At 37.8% G+C, this 23,570-nt stretch overlaps 1 protein-coding gene across 2 annotated transcripts in view; it reads right to left on the bottom strand.

Annotated features, from left to right (window-relative positions):
* NUDT3 (nudix hydrolase 3) overlaps window positions 1–23,570 on the bottom strand; it is a 109,892-nt gene that overhangs the window by 50,669 nt on the left and 35,653 nt on the right. For both annotated transcript variants that reach the window (XM_037000727.2, XM_037000726.2), the window contains exon 2: window positions 11,758–11,868. In XM_037000727.2, the coding sequence (XP_036856622.1) occupies window positions 11,758–11,868 (111 nt within the window). The remainder of the gene's footprint in view (window positions 1–11,757; window positions 11,869–23,570) is intronic.

Below are 23,570 nucleotides of genomic sequence, written 5' to 3'. Positions count from 1 at the left end.
TATAACACCAAGAGTATCCATTATTTTTGCAAAAGCCAAAGTGACAGTCGCTAAAAATTCTCAACCATTTTAAGGTTCACCTAGAAGTAATAATGGAAGTAATCCAGGAGTAGCCATTTACCATTTCCTAACAGCCTTGGAGCAGAAAGGAGCCCTCCTCTGAAAAAACAGAGGTCTCCTTGCTCTGGGGCCAGTGTTGAATTACACTCCCGGCCACGTGAGCACAGAGCAAAAGCAGGGCACAAGGATTAGCACAATGCACCTCTCTGCCAGGCCCTTCACTGGAGGTGGTGTCTATGCCAAGGTCTCCTTTCATCCCTGAACTGTAACTGAGAGGAAAGGCCCTTTCTAAGTTCTCAGCTGCCAGAAACAGGAGATTAAATACGGATTTACTTAAGGGCCTTTGCCAGAGATCCACAGGATTCATTCTTGCCTCTAAACATGAAACAGCCTCACACCAGTTTTCACACTAAAACATGGTATGATTTCTCTGTTCATTTTATATATTCAAAATTTTATTTTCTAAGGAGAGGTTCTTAACCTTTTTTTACTGCATTTTTCTGTACATGTTTTCCTAGAAGATGCTTTCAATCACAAAAATCTGTCCATGTTAGGTGAACAAAGGCTTTCCTAAAATTTTATCAATAAATCATAGTTCCCATTGAATTCTTTAAAAGGAATAAATTATCAGAATAAGATCATTATATTGTAATATCTTAAGAGACATAATTTCTACATTTTATAATGCTATAACCAAAGGAGCTAAAAACATCTGTCTTCTTACCAAGTAAAAATAAAGACATGGTAATACTTAACAAAACACAATTTGTCTTAGGGAAGTGGCATCCATCATATCATTGTGCTTTATAGTTTCCTTCTCAGAATCTTGAATACAGTTGGCACATGATAAATATTTATGCCCAACTTTTTATTTTGAAAAATTTCAAACATACAGAAAAATTCTGTGCCTATTTTTTAATCTAAGACGAATCTGTAGGTACATATAGCCACACATGTATATTATTACTCATAATTCATACTTGTGTGATTTTAAATTCCTTGAAACTTAACGGAAATTCAGAGAATGCTATCTAAATAAAGCCTGTTTTTCAACAAAAAATGGAGTTGTGGTCTATGGGCTCTTTTGATTTACAGTAATTTACATCTGTATTTCTTTTCTTTTCTTTTCTTTTCTATTTTATTTTATGTATGTATCAATCATTTGGATTTATTTTCTTATATCAACATTTCCATTAAATGAAAAATTCCCAAGTTTAAAAACCTTTATTTGCTTTCATTTATCACTTAGTGATAAGACTAAAAAATAAAACTCTTCTTCAAACAGGTTAAAGCTTTTCACTGTATAGTTCAAAATAAAGTAAAAATCTGTAACGTAGCTCATTCCCCTAATTATGAGCGCATCTTTTAGTTATTTTCATTATGAGTCTTTTAGTACTACTATTGTTTTAATCCATATGCATGGTATTTTTAATTAACACTGAAAATTAAATTGATTAATATTTTGAAAAGTTAATAATTAAAAATTATTTTAGTTAACATTAAAAAAAATTAGTTGCCTACACTTAAAGATCAGGAAATCTCACATGAGAATGCAGCTTTCAACTTCTCTTGAAACATTAGAGCCACACTGGGTCTTAATTGCTACATGACTACTGGCTGGGCCTGAGCAGAGGCCAATTGCTAACAAGGGCAGGTTTTCACCATTCTGTCAGAACTCCCTCCACTGTCAACTGCCTGTTCCCCTCCCTACAAGCTTCCAAGTTGGAGACCCCTGGTCTACAACATTACTGTTACCTGTTTTACTTATCATATTGAAATGACTGAAAATACTCTTAATATATTAGAGTATATATTTTGTGATTAAAGTTCAGGATTTAAAAAAAATAAAAAAAATAATTCTTAATAAATTATATGATACCCTATCCCCACTTCCCATTCACAACTGTTCAGGCTGGGCCAAAAAACAAAGATGAAAATAGAACAGTCATACAGAGACTTCACTTTTTTCTCCATAGAGTCACTTAGGAACAATAAAAAAATTGATAGTTACCTTAAATTATTCCCAAGCAGTCTTAAGCTTTTTAAATGGTCTACGTGTGTGTAACAAGAGATTTGAAATACTGTTTCCCTGTTACAAACAACTCTGAAGTACCATACGGTGCCTTCTGGTTGCTATGACATATGTATCAGAGAGTACAACCATTTTTTTGCAGAGAGAGGGAACACACAGAGCAGGAAGTAGGATAAAAAGATACAGATTTTTAAAATGAAGTTCATTATGGCATTTTCCATGCTCTTATTTGAAAATACAAATGAGATCAAGAAAGGCTGCAATACATCCTTGAGTCACTGACTTAAGATTAGAAAGGCTAGAGATGATTACTAAGCACCATCTCTTAATTTGAGGCAGCCGTGATCTTTGACACTATATTAAAAATCTTTCTTAAATGAAGGTGAATTAAGTCAAATGTGCTATGAAATTATTACTTTATATATAGTGCATCAAAAACTTGAGGAAGGGCAGCAAGGTATAGGGATGTTTAAGGAGAGACATCACTAACCTGAAGAAACTTCCAAGATGGTGAGTCTTATATGGCAAAGCAACAGGTCATAGGAGTCAGAGCAGCAGCAGAAGGGTGATATTAAAATACAAGTGAGGTGAGGAAGTCAGAGAACAAGCTATTTTTTTAAAGCTAGGCATATGTCACAGGTTAATTATCAGGCTATCTACAAATATTTTACAGTTTATATGCTAGAAATGGTTCATGGATATGGGCCTCGCCCAGAGCTGAAGCAGCAGATAAAAGGAACTGGTATTTGGTCATACATTCTCAATTATGACCAGTGACCACATTTCTCTAAAGGTAGAAGGCATCCATCTTTTCATCCCTGAAGAGAATGTAGTTGAAGGTATGCATATTATTTTCTCCTTCTGTTTGCTTTCAGCTGCTCTGTACCTTTGCAAAAATGCTCATGGTTTGTCTGGGATGAGAATGGGTGAAAAAATTGGAAGTGTAACAGATGAACAGAAGACAGAATGGTTTCAGATCCAGTTTCTCTTTTTCCCCGTCAGCCAACATTTTAACCTTTCCCATTGAATTAGCACTAAAGAGTATCTCTGAAAACAACACAAAGAGGTGCTTTTCTTGTTTATTACAGAGAGTGTCACATGGGCGGCTCACAGAAGCCCTTGCTGCCCTGAGCTAGAGATGCACGGTTCCTAAGGGCCCTGTGGCCAGCCCTGGCAGAAAACCTCATCCCTCTCACCTTTTGAAGGGTCACTATAATAGGACTCTGATGATATAAGCAGCTGAAAACTGGAGGCCAGTTTCCAAAAGAGAGTATTTTAGTCCTTTAAATGTGACTGCTAATGTTTCAAGTGCAACAGATTTATCTGTTTATAAAATTCAACCACTATGTTGGAATTTTTAAGCTAGCTTGAATAAAGCTACAGAACAGGTTGAGTTTAATGGTACCAGGCCTGACAATACCATGATAAACGATTTAATAATCCCATTCCATGTACATTTATATAGAAAACTTCTCTACTAAAAAAATAATGTATGTTCAATACAGAAAATTTGATCACCTATGACTAACCAAAAGATAACCACTGTGAGCATTTTGGTGGACGTTCTTTCAAGGAACAAAGTATTAGGAGTATGGGTGTTGAGGCTAGTTTGTGATTCAAAACTTACCTTGAGCATTTAATCATATTTAGCTGGACATAATTTGGACAAATTACTTAATCTCATTGAACCTCAGTTTTTAACTGATATATATACCCTATAAAATGTGGATAATAACAGTTCCTATTATTTATAAGGTCTGATGAGGATTAAATGAGGCAATATATGCAAAATGCTTAGAAGAAAGCTTGGCACATAGTTAAGTGTACAAGCAGTGTTATCTATTCTGCACAAAAAGATGCATTTCTTCCCCACTAAATGGTTTCATATAAAGACTGTTTCATAGCCTGGTTTAATCACTTAAGAATGTGTTGTACACATCTTCCTGTTAGTAAATATCTTTTTACTACATAAACAGGATCCTCAGTAAAGCTGCTGCAGGTGGTACTTAAGCATAGGTTGCCATGCTTTTATAGTGTATGACTTTATCACTCTGAGCACAGCTAGAGGAATAAGAAATCAGCAGCTGATGCAAAGGTAAGGCAGACATCTTCAAAATAGCCAGAAGCTGATGGCAGCTTTGCCCAAAGGTTGTAACTAAACAAAACCAATCCGATTCTCTTTTGAGAAGTCTGAATGTGAGACACAAAGAGTCAATGGACAGGTAAGTGAAGTACAAGGAAGGAAAAACACAAAACAAAAAGTGGTAAGAAGCCAGGAGACTGAGAAGAGATTAGAACAGCAGCTCCTTCACAGTGGAGCTACACGGCATTCGTATTGTCGTTCTACCCACCAGGAGTGAGGTCTGCCTGTACACCATGACCCAAGTATCCAGTTCTGCACAGCCTGGCTGGACAGATGCTGTGACATGGTCATGTTCTTCTTCATTTAACTGAGGGACCTATAGCTTTGCTTACTTTTAGTAACCCAAAAGGGCCTACCTTGGATTTATGTGGTTGCTCTAGTGGTCATTTCAATAACTGAAGCACTTACTTTGTTAAGCACCTGCTATTGTTAAGCGCTGGGGATTCAACAGTGAGCAAAAAAGAATAGTATCTGACTACACAGAGTGTAAAGTCTAGTATAGAAGGCAGAAAATTAAACAAGCAGTATCAATAAAGCATGATGAGTATCACGATACTAGAAGTATAGACTGCAATGGAAACATACACAAAGAACAAGTCCTTGCTACAGAGAGGAATCACAAAGACTCCATGGAGGAACTCACCTTCAGGTTGAAGCACAGAGCTAGCCAGGTGTGCCAGATACTGAAGATTATCACTCAGCACCCATCCCCACCCATGGGGGGACTCCACAACCACCAGTCTTTCGAAGTTATAGTCTTGACAGAGCAATAGTGAACTGGATCAGCCTTTTCTATCAGGCCACCCAAGATTCCTGGCCTCATTTAATAAGAAGGGCCTGGTTTCTTTGGTGGGTAAGCATCTTCTAATCCTTGAAATATTTAGAATGAAACAGAGAAATGCTTAAGAGAATCAAAATCATAGTGTAAATATTTCTGTTAAGGAGACATGGTTTTTGATTTTGTAACGTTTAAAAGACTTTGGTTAGATTGTAACCTCAACTTTGAAGGTACAATTGAGTAATTTATTTCTGACTTATGATTTTATTGAAAATCTTAACTTTACATATACATATGTATATAGATATATATGAATATGTAAAGATCTAAGACTAGTCTTATTTATAAGTTAAATACATGATATTCACAGGACTTTTTTGTTGAAGAGCTTCATAAGATTAATTTTTTTAATTCAAATCAAGTTCTTTAAAAGCAATCAGATATATTAAATTTACAAATGCGATTTGAAACATCTGAAGGTCTTCGATTAACTGGTCTAGGTATTATCACAAGGTCCCTTAAAACTGACTAGTAAAATCTCCTATGCTTATAAATAGATGTGGATAAAATGAGAGTTCCTGTGGCCAGGATTCTCACCTCACCCTGGTTGACTAGCTCCTGCACACCTGTGAGCAATACATGGCTGTTGACTCTATATAAAGAGCTCTGCCCAGTGCTCTGGGCATGACACAGTGGTAGGGCTGCAAGGCTGCAGAAGAGTAGAGCAGAGGCTGGAGTGGTGGCAGTGCCAAGTACAGAGGTCCAGAGGACGGCTGTGCGGGACGACTGTGCAGAGAGGCCCAGAGGACAGCTGTGCAGACAGAGGGGCACAGAGGCGGAGATGCTAGTGCTTGACCTACTGCCCAGAGAATAAACCCTTTCATCCCAAAGAACCTTTTTGCTGTCAATTTCTTTGGTCACACTGAATCCATAGTGAACTTGCCTGGGGCTGAAACCCATTGGCAAGACAATAGACCAATCAGATCTGTAATCGTTATTGAAGAACTAAGCTTTTGAATGTGTACTTAAAAAAAAAAACTCACAACATTTTGAAAACTAAATAAATTCCTGAACAGTGATTTCTGCTTACAAAAGCTACCCTTCAAGGGCAATAAGAAAACATCTACCTACATTCTCTCTGATTTCCAAGCCTTACTCTCTGTTGATGAACATGGAATTGGAAAAACCACCCCCTCCATTTCATTTATTTTTTACTGAAGTGTTGTTAATACAAAATCTTATGTTGGTTTCAAATGTCTAACACAGTGGTTCAACAGTTACCCATATTATTAAATCCTCACCCCCTCTAGTGCAGTTACTATTTATCAACACAGAAAGATGTTACGATGTTACAGAATCACCGACTATATTCTCCATGCTGTACTACCATCTCTATGATGCGCCTATTGCGCCCCTTTATCTCCCTCGCTCTCCCCCTCCACCTGCCCCAACCCCTCCCCCTTGGTAACCACTAGTCACTTTTTTTTTGGTATCATTAATATACAATTACATGAGCAACATTGTGGTTACTAGATTCCCCCCATTATCAAGTCCCCACCACATACCCCATTACAGTCACTGTCCATCAGTGTAGTAAGATGCTACAGAATCACTACTTGTCTTCTCTGTGTTATACTGTGCCGTGCCGCCCCCCAACCCTGCTACATTATGTGTGCTAATCGTAATGCCCCTTTGTCCCCTTCTCCCTTCCTTCCCAACCATCCTCCCCAGTCCATTTCCCTTTGGTAACCATTAGTCCATTCTTGGGTTCTGTGATTCTGCTGCTGTTTTGTTCCTTCAATTTTTGCTTTGTTCCTATACTCCACAGATGAGTGAAATCATTTGATACTTTTCTTTCTCCACCTGGCTTATTTCACAGAGCATAATACCCTCTAGCTCCATCCATGTTGTTGCAAATGGTAGGATTTGTTTTCTTCTTATGGCTGAATAATACTCCACTGTGTATATGTACCACATCTCCTTTATCCATTCATGTACTGATGGACACTTAGGTTGCTTCCATTTCTTGGCTATTGCAAATAGTGCTGCGATAAACATAGGGGTGCATAAGTATTTTTCAAACTGGGCTGCTGCATTCTTAGCGTAAATTCCTAGGAGTGGAATTCCTGGGTCAAATGGTATTTCTATTTTTAGTTTTTTGAGGAGCCTCCATACTGCTTTCCACAATGGTTGAACAATTTACATTCCCACCAGAAGTGTCAGAAGGTTCCCCTTTCTCCACATTATTGCCAACATTTGTTCTTTGTCTTTTGGATGGTGGCCATCCTAACTGCCTAACTGGTGTGAAATAATATGTCATGTGGTTTTCATTTGCACTTCTCTGATGATTAGCAATGTGGAGCATCTTTTCATGTGCCTGTTGGCCATCTGAATTTCTTCTTTGGAGAAGTGTCTGTTGAGCTCCTCTGCCCATTTTTTAATTGGGTTATTTGCTTTTTGTTTGTTGAAGTGCTTGAGCTCTTTATATATTTTGGATGTCAACCCTTTATTGGATCTGTCATTTAAGAATATATTCTCCCATACTGTAGGATGCCTTTTTGTTCTCTTGATGGTGTCCTTTGCTGTACAGAAGCTTTTTAGCTTGATATAGTCCCATTTGTTCATTTTTGCTTTTATTTCTCTTGCCTGGGGAGATATGTTCATGTCCAAAACAGTTTTGCCTGTGTTTTCTTCTAAGAATTTTATGGTTTCATGACTTACATTCAGGTCTTTGATCCGTTTCGAATTTACTTTTGTGTGTGGAGTTAAGCAGTAATCCAGTTTCATTCTCTTACATGTAGCTGTCCAGTTTTGAAAACACCAGCTGTTGAAGAGGCTGTCATTTCCCCACTGTATATCCATGGCTCCTTTATCGTATATTAATTGACCATATATGTTTGGGTTAATATCTGGAGTCTCTATTCTGTTCCACTGGCCTGTGGGTCTGTTCTTGTACCAGTACCAAACTGTCTTGATTACTGTGGCTTTGTAGTAGAGCTTGAAGTTAGGAAGCGAGATCCCCCCTGCTTTATTCTTCCTTCTCAGGATTGCTTTGGCTATTTGGGGTCTTTTGTGGTTCCATATGAATTTTAGAACTATTTAACTATTTGTTCTAGTTCGTTGAAGAATGCTGTTGGTATTTTGATAGGGATTGCATTGAATCTGTAAATTGCTTTAGGCAGGATGGCCATTTTGACAATATTAATTCTTCCTACCAAACAGCATGAGATGAATTTCCACTTGCTAGTGTCCTCTTTAATTTCTCTTAAGAGTGTCCTGTAGTTTTCAGGGTATAGGTCTTTCACTTCCTTGGTTAGGTTTCTTCCTAGGTATTTTATTCTTTTTGATGCAATTGTGAATGGAATTGTTTTCCTGATTTCCCTTTCTGCTAGTTCATCGTCACTAGTCATTTCTCAGTGTCTATGAGTTTAATGCTGTTTTGTTCGTTTGATTTTGTGTTGTTTTTATATTCCACAAATATGTGGAATCATATGGTATTTGTCTTTCTCTGCGTGGATTATTTCACTGAGCATAATACCCTCTAGATCCATGCATGTTGTTGCAAGTGGCAAGGTTTCTTTCTTTTTATGGCTGAATAATATTCTATCGTGTGTATGTACCACATCTTCTTTATCCATTCATCTAGTGATGGACACTTGGGTTGATTTCCCATCTTGGCTACTGCAAATAGTGCAGTGATAAATACAGGGGTACGTATATATTTTCAAATCAGGGATTTTTTTTTCTTTAGGCAAATTCCTAGAAGTGGAATTACTGGCCCAAATAGTATTTCTATTTTTAGTTTTCCAAGGAACCTTCATATTGCTTTCCACAGCAGTTGCACCAATTTACATTCCCACCAACACTGCAGGAGTATTCCCATTTCTCCATATCCCCACCAGCATTTGTTATTTCTTGTTTGTATAGTTTGTATAGTTTCTCATCATTCTGACTTATGGTATAAGCTAGTATCTCATTGTGGTTTTTTTTTTTGATGAGGAGGAGGATGAGGCTTTTGTTTTCCTATGCTTCCTCACTCTTGGCCATAAAACAGTGGCTAAAGCAATAATTCTATGGAGCAGAAGCTGTTAATAAAGAACATATCTTCTTTTTTATGTAATCACATGATATTTAGCATACATGTATTGAGTTCTGGGCCATGCCCATTATTTCATACTGAATACTCTAGAATAAACAGAAGAAATAAAATCTTATATCATTCTGACTTATGGTATAAGCTGGTATCTCATTGTGGTTTTGATTTGCATTTCCCTGATGATTACCGATGTGGAGCATCTTTTCATGTGCCTGTTGGCCATTTTTATTTATTCTTTCCCTCCATTTTATTTTGATAGAAGTCACTGAAACGTTTGTTTTATAATGACCTATTTCTCTAATTTTTATTGTTTATACAAACATTTTATTTATTTGGTACCTTATTCTAAAGCTCCAAGCAGTTTGTAGGTGTTTCTTTATCCTCTCAATAATGCTGGAATAAAGTACAGGGTGTAGCAGAAAAAAGTGCTCCAAGTCAGGCAGGGTTTAACTTCAAGCTCAGGATTCCCTTCAGGACAGGAGATAGGTTAAGATACTGAACCTCTGAGTATAGTTTCATTATCTGTGCTGTATCATTCATCTTCTTGTGGATTCCCTTCAGGACAGGAGATAGGTTAAGATACTGAACCTCTGAGTATAGTTTCATTATCTGTGCTGTACCATTCATCTTCTTGTGTCACAAGCACTTTATTCCCACTTCATTCTATTCTCCCTTTTACCTACTGAAGTATGATCCATAATTTCCAGGGAACAACAAGGTAAGCAAGGAACCCTATATCCTTTCCTACTCCCTTACTGCATTTCTACTGCAATCACAAGGAAGGAAAAATGCAAAAACAAAAGCTGCACTTGTACCAGGGATAATTCAACTTAACACTCAAAAACAAAACAATAATAACAACTGATATAAGCCTTCCTGAGACAGATGTCAAATCCAAATGTGTTCTACAAAGGTGGGACTGTTAAGAGTCTCCATTACAACTCCTAAAACTAAGTAGCAAGTTTTACACAATGTCTCTGAACTTCTTTTTTCTCTATTCTAGAGCCATCACTCTATTTCAGGTCTTTCAACAACTACTTTATTTAGGTCTGAATCCACAACTGCCAGGTAACTGTCAACCATCACTTTTGCCTTAGGTGCCTTGGAACCTACAGGAGCCAACTGGATTTAAATAAAAATTATACATATTATGTCCACCAGTTGGCCCTACAACACTTATCTGAATAATCAAACCTTTGGGATTCTCCAGAAAGAACCAGGCAAAGGTTCTGGCATCCTCAGGCCTAGGAAGCAAAGAATTACATTTGCCCCTCAAAACTGGTCTATATCCTATGTATTCCCTGTTATCCCATTATCCCAGATCTGATAAGAAAGTAGGATACCAATTCTTACTACTGTTAAGAATGCCTTCTCAAATCCCCTCTGTCAATATTTATCACTTCCTATACTCTGATAATTTCCATTTGGGGTATTTCTTTAGGACTTTTATTTTTCCTCCATTGTTCATCTGTCACAGACATATTAGTTATTTTCTATTCACCTAGCTGTGTACCAGGCAGGAAGGGAGGATTTAAGATAGGAAACAATCTTTGTAAATGTCCTCAGAGATTACAATCTAGTTATGGATGTCAGATATATGATAAAATGAGAGCTACATGAGTTAACCTAAGTTTGTAGGAGTTTGGAGTAAGGAAAGGATTCCACAAGTATTCGAAGGGTAAGATTAGTCTAAGAGAACCTCAGCAAGGACTGAACCAAAAGAAATGCAGAATTTAAATTTAGCCTTGTTCTAAGAATTACTATTTGTGTCCTTAGACTCAGTCTCACATCCCTTCTGGAACAAGGAAATGAACCTAGAAAGCACTATTTATGTGGCCAGGGCAAGTAAACAAAGGTGATATAACTTACATCATCAAATTAGGAGTCCTAAATGAAATAACATAAGCAGAGCAGATTACTATGCCACCACAGAGGATATGGGAAAACATTAGTACCTTCCTCATGGTTTCAAATTGCAGTCTGTTTCTCAGTTTCCTCAACCAAACTGTAAGCTCTTAAAGTAAGAGAACTAAGAGTTGAAGATTTTATTTCTTCTGTTTATTCTAGAGTATTCAGTATGAAATAATGGGCATGGCCCAGAACTCAATACATGTATGCTGAATACCATGTGATTACATAAAAAAGAAGATATGTTATTTATTAACAGCTTCTGGTCCATAGAATTATTGCTTTAGCCACTGTTTTATGGCCAAGAGTGAGGAAGCATAGGAGAACAAAAGCCTCCTCCTCCTCCTCATCATCAAAAGATTACTGAGAAGGAGCCATTTATACCAATACTGCCTTGTTCTCTTACTTCTTAGGGCTAATGAAACATTTGATCCTTGATCTTCTGCCACAGTAATAGCAAGAATGTTGGAAGAGAGCCATGGGCAATTGTAAAGGACTATCTGGTATAATTGGATAAAGTCACTACTGTTAGCCCTCTCCCTGCACAGAATGCCTGCTAGACATTACCATGTTACACCCTGATCACCCCTTTAATCAAGGAGGCACATGGTGGTTATTAAATGCCTTCTTCCTGCGATCATGAGTATGTCTGTTCAACAAAGGGTGATAAATTAAAAAACTATACAGACACGACAGGTTCACAGTTACAAGGTATGGCCGTGACCCTTCTCTGTGCATACCTCCTCACAGACTTCACGGACTGCTGCCACACTTGGTTCCTCCTCCGGCTCCATGCCTCCTCCAGGGACAATCCATCGGTCTGGATGGCGACTACTGCTCACAAGTAGCACCTGAAAGTCACAAAGGTTACATGGGTGGCTAAAAACTCAAAAAGATATATTCATTCAAACTCAGAGTTTAAACACCAGCAAAGTAAAAATACCTAATACCCACTCTTTGTTTAATACTTCTCCTTGTCATTTCTTCTAAGGTGGCTTTCAGTTGTTTGAAAATGTAGACAATCCGCCTCGTAAAGCAGAAGGGCATTACCACTACCCTCCCCTCATATTCTCAGTCATTTGTTTTACTTATTACTCTCCTTCATTATTTTCTTTGAAGCCCTTTGAACACAGAGCTGACAAGGACCTAAAAAAAAAAAAAAAAGTGCCTCTGGGCACTGTGTATGGCTGATCAGAAGGAAGTCCTACTCCTAGCTGGCACCATGGTCCCAGCACTTTCCATCCAAGGTTCTCACTCCTATGTATCCCAGCTCCTAACCCATCAGATGGCCACAGGCAAATGCAATCCATTAGCCTAGGCACTAAGTGTGCACTGAGAACCTAACTCGTGTACATGAAAAGCACAAAAAATTTTCATCATTCTTTCGGCTGAGAAAAAATTGAAAATTTTTTATTAGAAAATTCTGTTGAGATGAAAAGAAAACAAACTAAACATATATACACACACACCCCGAAATTGTCCAGTATTCTAGTCATGGTTGAAATAAAATCTCAATTTCCCTAGTTCCGTTTTCTTACCTGTCTCTAGGGCAAATGCTAAACAAAGGTAGCTGGACTCCTCATTTGGAGGTAGAGCTGGATTGGCATTATTTCCAAAACTAAAGGAATCCTCAACCTTTCCCATAATTATCATTTTCTGATGATGTATTTTAAGCCTGCACCCCTATTCCAAACATATTTCCCCTGAGCACTCCCCTTCTGCCTCGTAGTCAGTCATCCTTGTAGCATGAAGGAAAGTGCTAGTCCTTCCTCTCTAGCCCGTACAGATTCCACCACTGACTTCCAGTCATCTCCCCTTTCTACTTTTGCAGGTCTCTGCAAATATGGGCCCTTGGAAATTCTACCTTTTTCTTCATCTTTAATCCTTTTTCTTCCTGTCATGATAGATTCTTCTGATGTTCCTCTAGAAAATCTGTGAGCTGCAGACTAAAATAGGACCATGGAGTTATAAGAAGGTACTCTATCAATCCATATACAGTTACCATGGACAGAGAAAATAAGTCTTATACTTCCAAGTACTAATTTTTTAAATGTATATAAATTAGGCTTTAATGTAACACAAAACAATTTAAAATAATATGAAATCAACAGTAATTTTTGGTTGGTGTATACATATATGTTTAATCAAGGGGTATTACAAGTACAGTGTGGAGGTTCCATAAAATTTTGCTTTTAAACTAAGAGTCATCATGCAACTCTACATCAAGCCATATACAAAAATTAACTCAAATGGACCAATAACCCAAACATAAGAGCTAAAATAAAGCTATAAAATGGATGTAAGTGTTCATGACCTTTAGACTTGACACCAAAAGTATGAGCAAAAAAACAGATACATTGAACTTATCAAAATTTAAAACTTCTTCACATTAAAGGACACTATGAAGAATGTGAAAAGACCTACAGAATGGGAGAAAATATTTGCAAATCAACAATCTGATAAGGGTCTGGAACTCAAAGATATAAAAACTCCTACAACTCAACCACAAAAGGACAAATACATTTCTCCAAAGAAGATACACTAACAGCCAACAAGCACATGAAAAGATGCTCAACATCACTAGTTACTAGGGAAGTATAAAGCAAAACCACTGTGAGATACTACTTTATATCTCCTAGAATGTCTGTAGTTTAAAAAGTTATTTAACAAATACTGGCAAGGATATAGAGAAACTGGAATTATTAGTAAGAATGTGAAAATAGTTCAGGCACTGAGGGAGAGCTTTGTGGTTTTTCAAAAAGTTAAACCTAAAATTACCACATGATCTAGCAATTCCATTTTAAGGTATATATCCAAACAAATGAAAATAGATACTCAAATATTTACACACAACATTCATAACAGCATTATTAACAATAGCAAAAAATAGAAACAAATGTTTATCAATGGATGAATGGATAGACTGTGATATGTAGATACATGGAATATTATTCAGGCAAAGGAATGAAATACTGATATATGCAACACTGTGGATGAAGTTTGAAAACATCATGCTAAGTGAAAGTCAGACTCAAAACATCACATACTGTGTGATTCCATTTATATGAAATAGGCAGAACAGGTAAATCCACAGAGAAAGATTGGTGACTGTGAGGGATTGAGGGAAGACTGGGGAGTGAATGCCTAACAGGTACAAGATTTTACTCTGGGATGATTAAAGTGTTTTGAAACTAGACAGAAGTGATGGTTACTAAATGCCACTGAATTAATGGTACTAAATGCCAATGACTTGTACACTTTTAAATGGCTAATGTTATATAAACGTAAAACTAGTTTTAAGGTCACAGTAATTTTTCAAAAGCTAAAGGAGTTGGTGCCACTACTTTCTTTCTCAGAATCTACACTCCAGGACTGCAGCCTTCCAAATATTACCTTTAGTTTTATAATGTTAAGTTATAAAGCTAAAATAATATACTATTTCCATAAAAGAAAAAGGCAATCATTGCTACACCCATTTGTCACAGTAACTATAGCACTTTACATACAATCTTACATTTTTAAAAATTCCTCATAAATAAAAAATACATATACAATCAGGTTTGTTTAAGTTAAAAAGTTTTTTTTAAAAGCCCCCCAAAAACTTTCTACACAATGGCATTTAAGTCACATCTATCTAGTCTTCAAGGAAGATTCAAGAATAAAAAGTAGAAAAATGGGTTAATCCTTCACAGATTTGTTATACAAATAACAATATGCAGTCTTTCTTTCTAGAGTTCTCTCACTTCCAGGGCAAAGTGTTTACCAGATATTCTAAACCTAAGCATTTGCTTCAATCAAAGGCTGACTAGAGCCATCCAGTCAGGTTATGTTCCAAATGGAAGACCTTTACAGGGACATTTCAAAGCTGAAGCAAAGAAAAGGAAACCTTCAACATAAAGTATAACTTAATTTCTAAATTTCAGTGTGAAAGATTAATTACTAGATCCAGCAAGTATTGTTGCTTTGCACATTAAAAGCATGACTATATAAGGTAAGTGTGTGTAACACGGACAAGGGAGAAAGTAGTGACGCGTAAAAGCAAATGCTATTGCCAGTAAATAGTTCTCCTCAGTAAAGTTCTTTGACAACCCACTGAAAATTTACTGCAAAAAACAAGACAAAATATTCTTTAGCCAGAGGCTTTATTCCTTCCTCTCTTATTAAATAGTAGGTGGTATTCTGGTCAGTGAATTCTGATTCTGAAGTTTTGATTTTTAAATATAAAATTATCTGGAAAGAAATTAAATGGTTAAAGCTTCTGAGTTTGAAAATGACATACTACAAAAAAAAAAAAAAGACAGAATTTGACATTTTGACATTTACTCAACATCGTGAGTCAGGAACAGCAGACAGAGAGATTAAACCTCTGCAATTTTGAGGTGGATCCAAGTGCAAGACTGGCCAACTAGGTATCAGATCTTTTATGAAGCTCTTGTCATCAGGACAGGTGATATCTAGTGAGAAATGGACAGACACACCCATAGAATACATCTACCTACACAGGAACTCTTGGATTCATGATACAGGTGGCCCTGTAGAGCAGGGAGAAATCAACAGGTGGTGCTGGGAAAACATTGTTATCCACAGGGACACAGAGAAAAATCCTAATGTGTGTGCAGTGGAAGAGTAAAGAAATGCCTGGGGATGATAAACCAGCAGGGGACAGTTTACATAAAGGGCTTCAGCTGGTACAGTAATGTTTTATTTCTTACAGCCTTTTTCATTGCTTTAATATTGCTTAGTGCAAGTTCTCAAAAGAATATAAAAGAAAGCCACAGTCCCAACAGGCACATGAAAAGATACTCCACATGGCTAATTATCAGGGAAATGCAAATTAAAGCTACAATGAGGTATCACCTCACACAAGTTAGAATAGCCAACATCCAAAACACAAGGAACAAAAAATGCTGGCCGAGGTTCTGGAGAAAGGGGAACCCTCCTACACTTCTGGTGGGAATGTAAATTAGTTCAACCATTGTGGAAAGCAGTATGGAGGTTCCTCAAAAAGCTCAAAATAGACATACCATTTGACCCAGGAATTCCACTTCTGGGAATTTACCCTAAGAATGCAGTATCCCGGTTTGAAAAAGACAGATGCACCCCTATGTTTATCTCAGCACTATTTACAATAGCCAAGAAATCGAAGCAACCTAAGTGTCCATCAGTAGATGAATGGATAAAGATGTGGTACATATACACAATGGAATATTATTCAGCCATAAGAAGAAAACAAATCCTACCTTTTGTAACAACATGGATGAAGCTAGAGTGTATTATGTTCAGTCAAATAAGCCAGGTGGAGAAAGACAAGTATCAAATGATTTCACTCATACGTGGAGTATAGAATAAAGAAAAACTGAAGGAACAAAACAGCAGCAGAATCACAGAACCCAAGAATGGACTAACAGTTACCAAAGGGAAAGAGACTGAGGAGGATGGGTGGGAAGGGAGGGATAAGGGGGGGTGAAAGAAAGGGGGTACTATGATTAGCATGTATAATTAGCATGTAGGGGGGGCATGGGGAGGGCTGTGCAACACACGGAAAACAAGTTGTGATTCTACTACGCTGATGGATAGTGACTGTAATGGGGTGTGTGGGGGGGTACTTGGTGAAGGGGGGAGCCTAGTAAACATATGTTCTTCATATAATTGTAGATTAATGATAACAACAACAACAAAAAAAGTGGGTCTGCAGCTAAGATGAGGGAAAGAAAGAAAAACTTGGGGAAAAATGGCCTCAGATTATTCCAGCAGGGTCAGATTAACACAAGGGAGAATATGTGGGTTTGCAAAGCTCTAGTTGTAGCTGTACCCATTTCCCCCACATACTATCTACTTCTCTTGGTGTCAGGCAAATTTTCATTCCAACTGCCAAGAGTATAGTGGAGGTAAATATATTTCAGGTATCCCAAATTAAAAATTTGGGTATTATTTTCCTTAAAAATTACATTTCCTATGGTGATAACCTACATCATGGGAAATCCTGATTGGCAAGCTATGTATGTATCTTAGATTACTGATTTCCAGAAAACTGCATTCAGGAATGCACTTAATGTGATCTCACTTTCAACAATGCAATGCCCCTGGTATTCAGGAGCCCCTGAGCACTGCCATTACTGCCAGAAAGCTCTGCTGGTATACCAGATGGCACAGGGCTTCACCCAATCAAATCTGTGATATGCTCTACAAACTGCTTCTACAGACAAGCCCTTTCTAATTGTTTTGGTCTTCCTTCTTAAAAATAAGACCTGTTTACATCTTACTGCACTAATGGACAGGGCCTGCATTGGGGTATGGGTGGGGACTTGATAATATGGGTGAATGTACTAACCACATTGTTTTTCCTTTTTTTAAAAATTTTTTGTTAAGATATTATTGATAAACATTCTTATGAAGGTTTCACATGAATAAACAATGCATACCCCAATGCAGTCACTGTCCATCAGTGTAGTAAGATGCCACAGATTCACTATTTGCCTTCTCTGTGCTACACTGTTTTCTTCGTGATCCCCCACACCATGTGTACTAAACATAATACCCCTCAATCTCCTTCTCCCTCCCTCCCCACCCACCCTCCCATACCCCTCTCCTTTGATAACCACTAGTTCCTCCTTGGAGTCTCTGAGTCTGCCATTTTGTTCCTTCAGTTTTGCTTCATTGTTATACTCCACAAATGAGGGAAATCATTTGGCATTTGTCTTTCTCCGCCTAGCTTATTTCATTGAGCATAATGTCCTCCAGCTCCATCCATGTTGTTGCATATGGTAGGATTTGTTTCTTTCTTATGGCTGAATAGTATTCCATTGGATAAAGAAGAGATGGTATGTATATGTACCATCTCTTCTTTATCCATTCATCTACAGATGGACACTTAGGTTGTTTCCATATCTTGGCTATTGTAAAAAGTGCTGCAATAAACATAGGGGTGCACATGTCTTTTTGGATCTGAGAAGTTGTATTCTTTGGGTAAATTTCAAGGAGTGGGATTCCTGGGTCAAACATTATTTCTATTTTTAGTTTTTTGAGGAACCTCCATATTGCTTTCCACAATGGTTGAACTAGCTTACATTCCCACGAGCAGTGTTGGAGGGTTCCCCTTTCTCCACATCCTTGCCAGCATTTGTTATTCTTAGTCTTTTCGATGCTAGCCATCCTAACAGGTGTGAGGTGATATCTCATTGTGGTTTTAATTTGCATTTCCCTGATGCTTAGTGATGTGGAGCATCTTTTCATGTGTCTGTTGGCCATTTGAATTTCTTCTTTGGAGAACTGTCTCTTCATATCCTCTGCCCATTTTTTTAATCGGGTTATTTGCTTTTTGGGTATTGAGGCATGTTAGTTATGTATTTTGGATGTTATCCCCTTGTCAGATATGTCATTTACAAATATATTCTCCCATACTGTAGGATGCCTTTTTGTTCTGTTGACGGTGTCCTTTGCCGTACAGAAACTTTTTAGTTTGATGTAGTCCTGTGAGTTCATTTTTGCTTTTGTTTCCCTCGCTCAAGGAGATGCATTCAGGAAGAAGTTGCTCATGCTTATATTCAGGAGATTTTTGCCTATGTTGTCTTCTAAGAATTTTATGGTTTCATGACTTGCATTCAGGTCTTTGACCCATTTTGTGTTTACTTTTGTGTGTGGGTCAAACAATAATCTAGTTTCATTCTCTTGCATATTGGTCCAGTTTTGACAACACCAGCTGCTGAAGAGGCTGTCATTTCCCCATTGCATATCCATGGCTCCTTTATTGTAAATTAATTGACCATATATGCTTGGGTTAATATCTGGTTCTCTAGTCTGTTCCATTGGTCTATCAGTCTGTTCTTGTGCCAGTACCAAATTGTCTTGATTACTGTGGCTTTGCAGTACAGCTTGAAGTTGGGGAGCATAATCCCCCCTGCTTTATTCTTCCTTCTCAGGATTGCTTTGGCTATTCAGGGTCTTTTGTGGTTCCATATGAATTTTAGAATGATTTTCTCTAGTTCAATGAAGAATGCTGTTGGTATTTTGATAGGAATTGCACTGAATCTGTAGATTGCTTTAGGCAGGATGTCATTTTGACAATATTAATTCATCCTATTAATGCGCACGGGATGTGTTTCCCTTTATTGGTATCTTCTTTAATTTCTCTCATGAGTGTCTTGTAGTTTTCAGAGTATAGGTCTTTCACTTCCTCGGTTAGGTTTATTCCTAAGTATTTTATTCTTTTTGATGCAATTGTGAATGGAATTGTTTTCCTGATTTCTCTTTCTATTGGTTCATTGTTAGTGTATAGGAAAGCTACAGATATCTGTGTGTTAATTTTGTATCCTGCAACTTTGCTGTATTCCGACATCAGTTCTAGTAGTTTTGGAGTGGAGCCTTTAGGTTTTTTATGTATAGTATCATATCATCTGCAAATAGTGACAGTTTAACTTCTTCTTTACCAATCTGGATTCCTTGTATTTCTTTGTTTTGTCTGATTGTTGTGGCTAGGACCTCCAGTACTATGTTAAATAACAGTGGAGAAAGTGGGCATCCCTGTCTTGTTCCTGATCTCAGAGGAAAAGCTTTCAGCTTCTCGCTGTTCAGTATGATGTTGGCTGTGGGTTTATCGTATATGGCCTTTACTATGTTGAGGTATTTGCCCTCTATACCCATTTTGCTGAGAGTTTTTATCATGAATGGATGTTGAATTTTGTTGAATGCTTTTTTAGCATCTATGGAGATGATCATGTGGTTTTTGTCTTTCTTTTTGTTGATGTGGTGGATGATGTTGATGGATTTTCAAATGTTGTACCATCCTTGCATCCCTGGGATGAATCCCACTTGGTCATGGTGTATGATCCTTTTGATACACTGGTGAATTCTGTTTGCTAATATTTTATTGAGTATTTTTGCATCTACATTCATCAGGGATATTGGTCTGTAATTTTCTTTTTTGGTGGGGTCTTTGCCTGGTTTTGGTATTAGGGTGATGTTGGCTTCATACAATGAGTTTGGGAGTATTCCCTCCTCTTCTATATTTTGGAAAACTTCAAGGAGTATGGGTATTATATCTTCTCTGTATGTCTGATAAAATTCTGAGGTAAATCCATCTGGCCCGGGTGTTTTTTTCTTGGGTAGTTTTTTGATTACCGCTTCAATTTCTTTGCTGGTAATTGGTTTGTTTAGATTTTGTGTTTCTTTCTTGGTCAGTTTTGGAAGGTTGTATTTTTCTAGGAAGTTGTCCATTTCTTCTAGGTTTTCCAGCTTCTTAGCATATATAGGTTTTCATAGTAGTCTTTAATAATTCTTTGTATTTCTGTTGGGTCCGTCATGATGTTTCCTTTCTCGTTTCTGATTCAGTTGATGTGTGTTGATTCTCTTTTTCTCTTAATAACTCTGGCTAGAGGCTTATCTATTTTGTTTATTTTCTCAAAGAACCAGCTCTTGGTTTCATTGATTTTTTCTATTGTTTCATTCTTCTCAATTTTGTTTATTTCTTCTCTGATCTTTATTATGTCCCTCCTTCTGCTGACTTTAGGCCTCATTTGTTCTTCTTTCTCCAATTTTGATAATTGTGACATTAGACTATTCATTTGGGTTTGTTCTTCTTTCTTTAAACATGCCTGGATTGCTATATACTTTCCTCTTAAGACTGCTTTCGCTACGTCCCACAGAAGTTGGGGCTTTGTGTTGTTGTTGTCATTTGTTTTCATATATTGCTGGATCTCCATTCTAAATTTGGTCGTTGATCCATTGACTATTTGGAAGCGTGTTGTTAAGCCTCCATGTGTTTGTGAGCCTTTTTGTTTTCTTTGTAGAGTTTATTTCTAGTTTTATACCTTTGTGGTCTGAAAAGTTGGTTGGTAGGATTTCAGTCTTTTTGAATTTACTGAGGCTCTTTTTGTGGCCTACTATGTGGTCTATTCTGGAGAATGTTCCATGTGCACTTGAGAAGAATGTGTATCCTGTTGCTTTTGGGTGTAGAGTTCTATAGATGTCTATTAGGTCCATCTGTTCTAGTGTGTTGTTCAGTGCCTCTGTGTCCTTACTTATTTTCTGTCTGGTGGATCTGTCCTTTGGAGTGAATGGTGTGTTGAAGTCTCCTAAAATGAATGCATTGCGGTCTATTTCCTCCTTTAGTTTTGTTAGTATTTGTTTCACATATGCTGGTGCTCCTGTATTGGGTGCATATATATTTATAATGGTTATATCCTCTTGTTGGACTGAGCCCTTTATCATTAATGTAATGTCCTTCTTTATCTCTTGTTACTTTCTTTGTTTTGAAGTCTATTTTGTCTGATACTAGTACTGCAGCACCTGCTTTTTTCTCCCTATTGTTTGCATGAAATATCTTTTTCCATCCCTTGACGTTTAGTCTGTGCATGTCTTTGGGTTTGAGGTGAGTCTCTTGTAAGCAGCATATAGATGGGTCTTGTTTTTTATCCATTCAGTGACTCTATGTCTTTTGATTGGTGCTTTCAGTCCATTTACATTTAGGGTGATTATCGATAGGTATGTACTTATTGCCATTTCAGGCCTTAGATTCTTGGTTACCAAAGGTTCCAGGTTACTTTCCTTACTATCTAAGAGTCTAACTTAACTCACTTAGTATGCTGTTACAAACACAATCTAAAGGTTCTTTTCTATTTCTCCTCCTTTTTCTTCCTCCTTCATTCTTTATATATTTGGTATCAAATTCTGTACTTTTTGTCTATCCCTTGATTGACTTTGGGGATAGTAATTCAATTTTGCATTTGCCTCGCAATCAGCTGCTCCACCCTCCCTACCATGATTTTACTACCTCGGTGACAGCTATCCAACCCTAGGAACACTTCCATCTATAGCAGTCCCTCCAAAATAGACTGCAGAGATGGTTTGTGGGAGGTAAAGTCTCTCAGCTTTTGCTTATCTGAAAATTGTTTAATCCCTCCTTCAAATTTAAATGATAATCTTGCTGGATAAAGTAATCTTGGTTCCAGGCCCTTCTGCTTCATGGCATTTAATACATCATGCCACTCCCGTCTGGCCTGTAAAGTTTCTGCTGAGAAGTCTGATGTTAGTCTGATGGGCTTTCCTTTGTATGTGATCTTATTTCTGCCTCTGGCTGCTTTTAACAGTCTGTCCTTATCCTTGATCTTTCCCATTTTAATTAATATGGGTCTTGCTGTTGTCTTCCTTGGGTCCCTTGTGTGGGGGGATCTGTGGATCTCCATGGCCTGACAGACTATGTCCTTCCCCAGATTGGGGAAGTTTTCAGCACCTCCTCAAAGACACTTTCTATCCCTTTCTCTCTCTCCTCTTCTTCTGGTATCCCTATAATGCGAATATTGTTCCGCTTGGATTGGTCACACAGTTCTCTCAATATTCTTTCATTTTTAGAGATCCTTTTTTCTCTCTGTGGCTCAGCTTCTTTGTATTCCTCTTCTCTAGTTTCTGTTTCATTCACTGTCTCCTCCACCGTATCCAACCTGCTTTTAATACCCTCCATTGTGTTCTTTAATGATTGGATCTCTGACCTGAATTCATTCCTGAGTTCTTGGATGTCTTTCCCTACCTCCATTAGGATGTTGATGATTTTTATTTTGAACTCCCTTTCAGGAAGAGTCACGAGGTCCATATCATTTAAATCTTTCTCGGGAGTTGTATTAACAATTTTACTCTGGACAAGGTTCCTTTGGCATTTCATGTTTGTATATGGCGCCCTCTAGTGTCCAGAAGCTCTATTCTGGAGCTGCTGAGCCCCTGAAGCAATGTCGGGGGTCGCAGGGAGCAGTACTGGTGCCTGGGAGTAGGAAAGAGCTGTTCCCCACCTCCTGGCTGCTGTGCCTGTCTCCACTGCCTAAGCCAGTGGGCTGGTCACACAGGTATAAGTTTTTGTCCCTGAGCAGCCAGATATGGATCCCTGCTTTCCACAAGCAGCCGGAATCCCAGTCTCCCCAGGAACTCTGCCTGTATTAACTTTCCAACCCAGTAGTCATGTGAGTCTCATGAAAGCACCATGAAATGTAGGTTTGTGCTCCCAGTGCAGATCTCCGGAGCTAGGTATTCAGCAGTCCCAAGCCTTCCACTCCCTCCCTGCTTCGTCTGTCTTCCTCCCACTGGTGAGCTGGGGTTGGGGAGGGGCTCGGGACCCCTGGAGCCACAGCTCTGGTACGTTACCCCATTCGCTGAGGTCTGCTCTTTTCTCCAGGTGCGTGCAGTCTGATGCTGTCCTCTTTCCTGTTGCTCTCTCAGGATTAGGTGCGCCAATTAAATTTTCTTACTGTATCCAGTTTTAGGAGGAAGCCTCTGTCTCTATTCTCACGCCGCCATCTTTAATATGAATCTCATCCACATTGTTTAAGTGAAACATTCATAAGAGTGTATATCAATAATATCTTAATAAAAAAATAAGACCCGTTTATTTTTCAATAACTATTTGCACTTGCTTGGATCCCACACAAATAGAAGTTTACTTTTTTTTAATATAATTTTTTAAAGAACAGCTGCCACATATTCTTGTGCACAATGATGTTAGAAAATGTTTAAGATGAGTAAAGTTGAGTATGAGGTAAAACAACTTGTTCAAATTCAATCAATAAATTAT

This window comes from Manis javanica, chromosome 16 (genome assembly GCF_040802235.1).
Source record: "Manis javanica isolate MJ-LG chromosome 16, MJ_LKY, whole genome shotgun sequence".
Classification (NCBI taxonomy): Eukaryota; Metazoa; Chordata; class Mammalia; order Pholidota; family Manidae; genus Manis; species Manis javanica.
The sequence above is the reverse complement of the archived record's forward strand: the minus strand, read 5'-3'. Positions and strand labels throughout refer to the sequence as shown.